This window comes from Microtus ochrogaster, unplaced genomic scaffold (assembly GCF_000317375.1).
Source record: "Microtus ochrogaster isolate Prairie Vole_2 unplaced genomic scaffold, MicOch1.0 UNK56, whole genome shotgun sequence".
Lineage (NCBI taxonomy): Eukaryota > Metazoa > Chordata > Mammalia > Rodentia > Cricetidae > Microtus > Microtus ochrogaster.
In genome coordinates this window covers 861,931-865,436 of record NW_004949154.1, presented here as the reverse complement: position 1 = coordinate 865,436, position 3,506 = coordinate 861,931, and the positions used below count along the sequence as shown (strand labels likewise).

The following is a 3,506-nucleotide window of genomic DNA, read 5'->3' as shown; positions in this document are numbered from 1 at the left end:
CCATCTCTCCAGCTACACTCACTGGTCTTTTAACAGTTTCTTTCTTTCTGCCTTTAGTATGGAGAGGATCTGAAGTACAAGAATTCCAGCTGGTAGCCCATCAGGGTGACAACACATTCTTCTGGTACTTCAGCCACACTTGTGAAAAGTGGTAGGTCATGTTGGCCTGGGAAAGGTTGTGTGGTTTTTCCTCAGAACAGACATTTGGGCATTGAGCACCTACTTGAGGTCACTGGCATCATCTTTAAACCAGGATCATCAGCAGGAGATACTGACCTTTTGTGGTAGGGAGGGGCAATGCTGTCCCCATGTTGATCTTTCTAACAGCTCCTACTGACCTCAAGTTCTCTTCCTTGGTCATCATGGCCAGAGTTCCTTGTGTGGACCATCTGGGCTTGTTGGGCTTCCAGCAGGACCTGAGCCACAGCACCTGTACATGTACCACATCTGTCTGCATGAGCATGAAAAGTAATGATGGTGGGTTCCTGGACTGATTCAAATACCCCTAACCCCAATGCTCAGAGATGGAGACCCAGAACCGTTTTAGTAGTTCATAGTATTTTTATATTCTGATCATGAAGCAAACACGATTTTACAATAAAAATTATTTTCTGATGTGGGCTGGTCTTTTTTTAAAAAATATTTATTTACTTATTTATTATGTATAATACAATATTCTGTTTTGTGTATGTGCCTGCAGGCCAGAAGAGGGCACCAGACTTCATTACAGATGGTTGTGAGCCACTATGTGGTTGCTGGGAATTAAACTCAGGACCTTGGAAGAGCAGTCAGTGCTCTTAACCGCTGAGCCATCTCTCCAGCCCTGGTTGTCTTTTCTGTATGACACCTGTCTTTAAGTTCATCTCTTCTAAGTGAGGGCAGAGACTACCCCAACAGTGTGTTCTGAAGCTGTGTTTAGTAGTAAGATGTAACACAAAGTTGTGAAACTGTCCCTCTGATCCTTACCCACCCCCATGCCCAATTTGCAGCCCGAATCCCAGTAGATACTGCCATCTTGTCTTCTTTGATCTGTCATTGGCAAAAGACTCTGAAATGTTCCACCTCTGTCCCAAGTTTGCTTGTGTCTCAGTTCTTTTCAGCATTGGCCACGTGTAATCAGAAATTGGAAGTTTATTCTAAAACTGACCAAAATTTCTCCTTAGTTTAAAAGGAACATTTATTGGTCAGCATTTTGCTGCATATTGCCATGTATTTATTCCAGAAATTACCAGCAGTCATGAAAAGTCCACTTTAGGAAGCCTTGAGGTCAGTCTTCTGTGTCAGGCCAATCCTGGGATATTTTTTAAAACTTTTTAAAACTCCCCGTCCCCTTTTAAAAATTAATGATCTATTTAAATTTATTGCCTGTGCATTGTTGTGAAGGTGTCAGATCCCCTTGAACTGGTGTTACAGTTGTGAGCTGCCATGTGGGCGCTGGGTCCTCTGGAAGAGCAGCGAGTGCTTTTTTTTTTAAAAAATATTTTTTATGGTTTATTTAACTTTATTTTGTGTGCATTGGTGTGAAGGTGTCAGATCCCCTGCAACTGGATCTTCAGACAGTTGTGAGCTGCCATGTGGGTGCTGGGAATTGAACCCGGGTCCTCTGGAAGAGCAGTCAGTGCTCTTAACTGCTAGCCACTTCTTCAGCCCCTTTTAACTTTCTTAAGGCTGTCATTCTATGGGCTCCACAGTCTAAGCACTGCTGCCTTTGTTTTCTCTTCTCCCTTGCCTCCTAGTTGTCCTTGAGTCTATAGTGAAAGATCAACCGCAAAAAAAGTACAAAGATGTCTAATAGGCACTTCTGTGGTGTTCCCATCTTCTATTTCATTGAACACCAATTTTCTGCTTCTCACATTTGCTTTCTCTAGTTTTGCTCTGGTTAATGGCATAGAATAGAGAGGAACCCATTCTCTGTGACTTTGACTTCATTAGTTTCAACCCCCTATCCAGGAGCACAAGGAACAGAAAGCTCAACTAAAGTGCAAGTGGCTTTTACATCTAATTGTTAAAGTTCAGAAGGGCCTTTTTTTTTTTAAAAAAAAATATTTTTTAAAATATATTTTAAATAATTTATTTAACTTTATGTGCATTGGTGTGAAGTTATCAGATCCCCTGGAACTGAAGTTACTGACAGTTGAGTTTTAAGCTGCTATGTGGGTGCTGGGAATGAACCCCAGGCCTCTGGAAGAATAGCCAGTGTTCTTAACTTTGGAGCCATCTTTCAAGCATCCCAGAAGGGCCTTGAGACTCTACTCCAGTTTGCAGGCTTAGAGGTGAGAAGCAAAAGCACAGGTAGAACTCTTAAGCCTGTTTTACAAGTCAATATGCACAAAGTAAATAGAAACCCAGCAGGGCAGAGTGGTGTACACCCACAGTGTCACTGAGGATGAGGTTTAATGGCTGAATGTACTGATTAGGAAGCTATTTCACTTATGCTTATGTGGAAGCTTAGTTCACTGGTTCCCATGGATGGCTCCTTGTTCTTGATGTTGCTGGAACCACCTGAATAGTTATGCACAAGAGAAACCAAGACAGTGACGGCATGTGTCCCAACCACTTCGGAAGTAAGGGTGAAACTAACCTGGGGCCCCATCTCAAGACCGCAGACCACAATACTGTACTGTGATCATGAAGCAAACACTATAATAAATGTTTCTACAAGTTTTTTAAGATGGGGGGCGGGGTTTCCTCATGTTCACAGGTAGTTTCAAATTCCTAGTGCTGGGACTATAGGTATACCACTGGTTTTATTTTAATCTTCTTGAGACAGGGATTCTCTACTTAGTCCAGTCTGATCTCAAACTATCCTCCTGCTTCACTCTTTTCAGTGCTGAAATTATCTGGCCTAGAGAGTTAACATGGCTAAAAGCTATACTTATAAAGAGTAAGGCAAGCTACTTTATAGACCTGGAGGCACCAACATTCTAAGACAATACGAAGTCTTTGGGGACATAAAAAGCCAATGACTGGATGTTAAATGGAGCAAACCTGGTACTTAGCAAGCATAGTAGGTATCTGACATGCAAGCGATCATTCACCCCTTTGTGAAAACACATTTCAATAGTGACACTAGAAAATTAAGCCCCTCCAAGAATTTTTTCCCTGATAGCAGTATACAGTATCATCTGGGCGGCAGTTTTTCTTTTTGTCATGTAAGTCTACTCTTACTTCACTTAAACAAACAAACAAACAAACAAACAAAAAATAACTGGATGTGGTGGTACATCCACAGGGTAGAAAACACAATCTGCAAGTAGGGCTCAAGAACCATGAGTGGTCAGGATGACTTGGAAGTCTTTAACTCAGGGAAAGGACAAACCGTGAGGGGCACAAGTAAAGGTTCAAATTGTACTCCTTCGGAGACTCACCATGTCAGCTAAAGCTGTGGAGAAACGACTGCCTATCACCAAGTTACAGTTAAGAACCTGAATTTCCCTACATCACATAGTATCGTTATCAGTCCACACCCATGCCCAGACACCTCAACAAATCTATTCAATGCAGAA

The 3,506-nt window shown here is 42.0% G+C and overlaps 1 protein-coding gene across 4 annotated transcripts in view; it reads left to right on the top strand.

The window, feature by feature from the left end:
• The window catches only part of Tmem216 (transmembrane protein 216), a 4,717-nt gene extending 4,104 nt beyond the window's left edge, over positions 1–613 (top strand). For all 4 annotated transcript variants that reach the window (XM_005369638.3, XM_013354638.2, XM_005369639.2 and 1 more), the window contains one exon: positions 58–613. In XM_005369638.3, coding sequence (XP_005369695.1) covers positions 58–73 — 16 coding nt within the window. In that variant the 3' untranslated portion in view covers positions 74–613. The remainder of the gene's footprint in view (positions 1–57) is intronic.
• Positions 614–3,506: the final 2,893 nt, after the last annotated feature.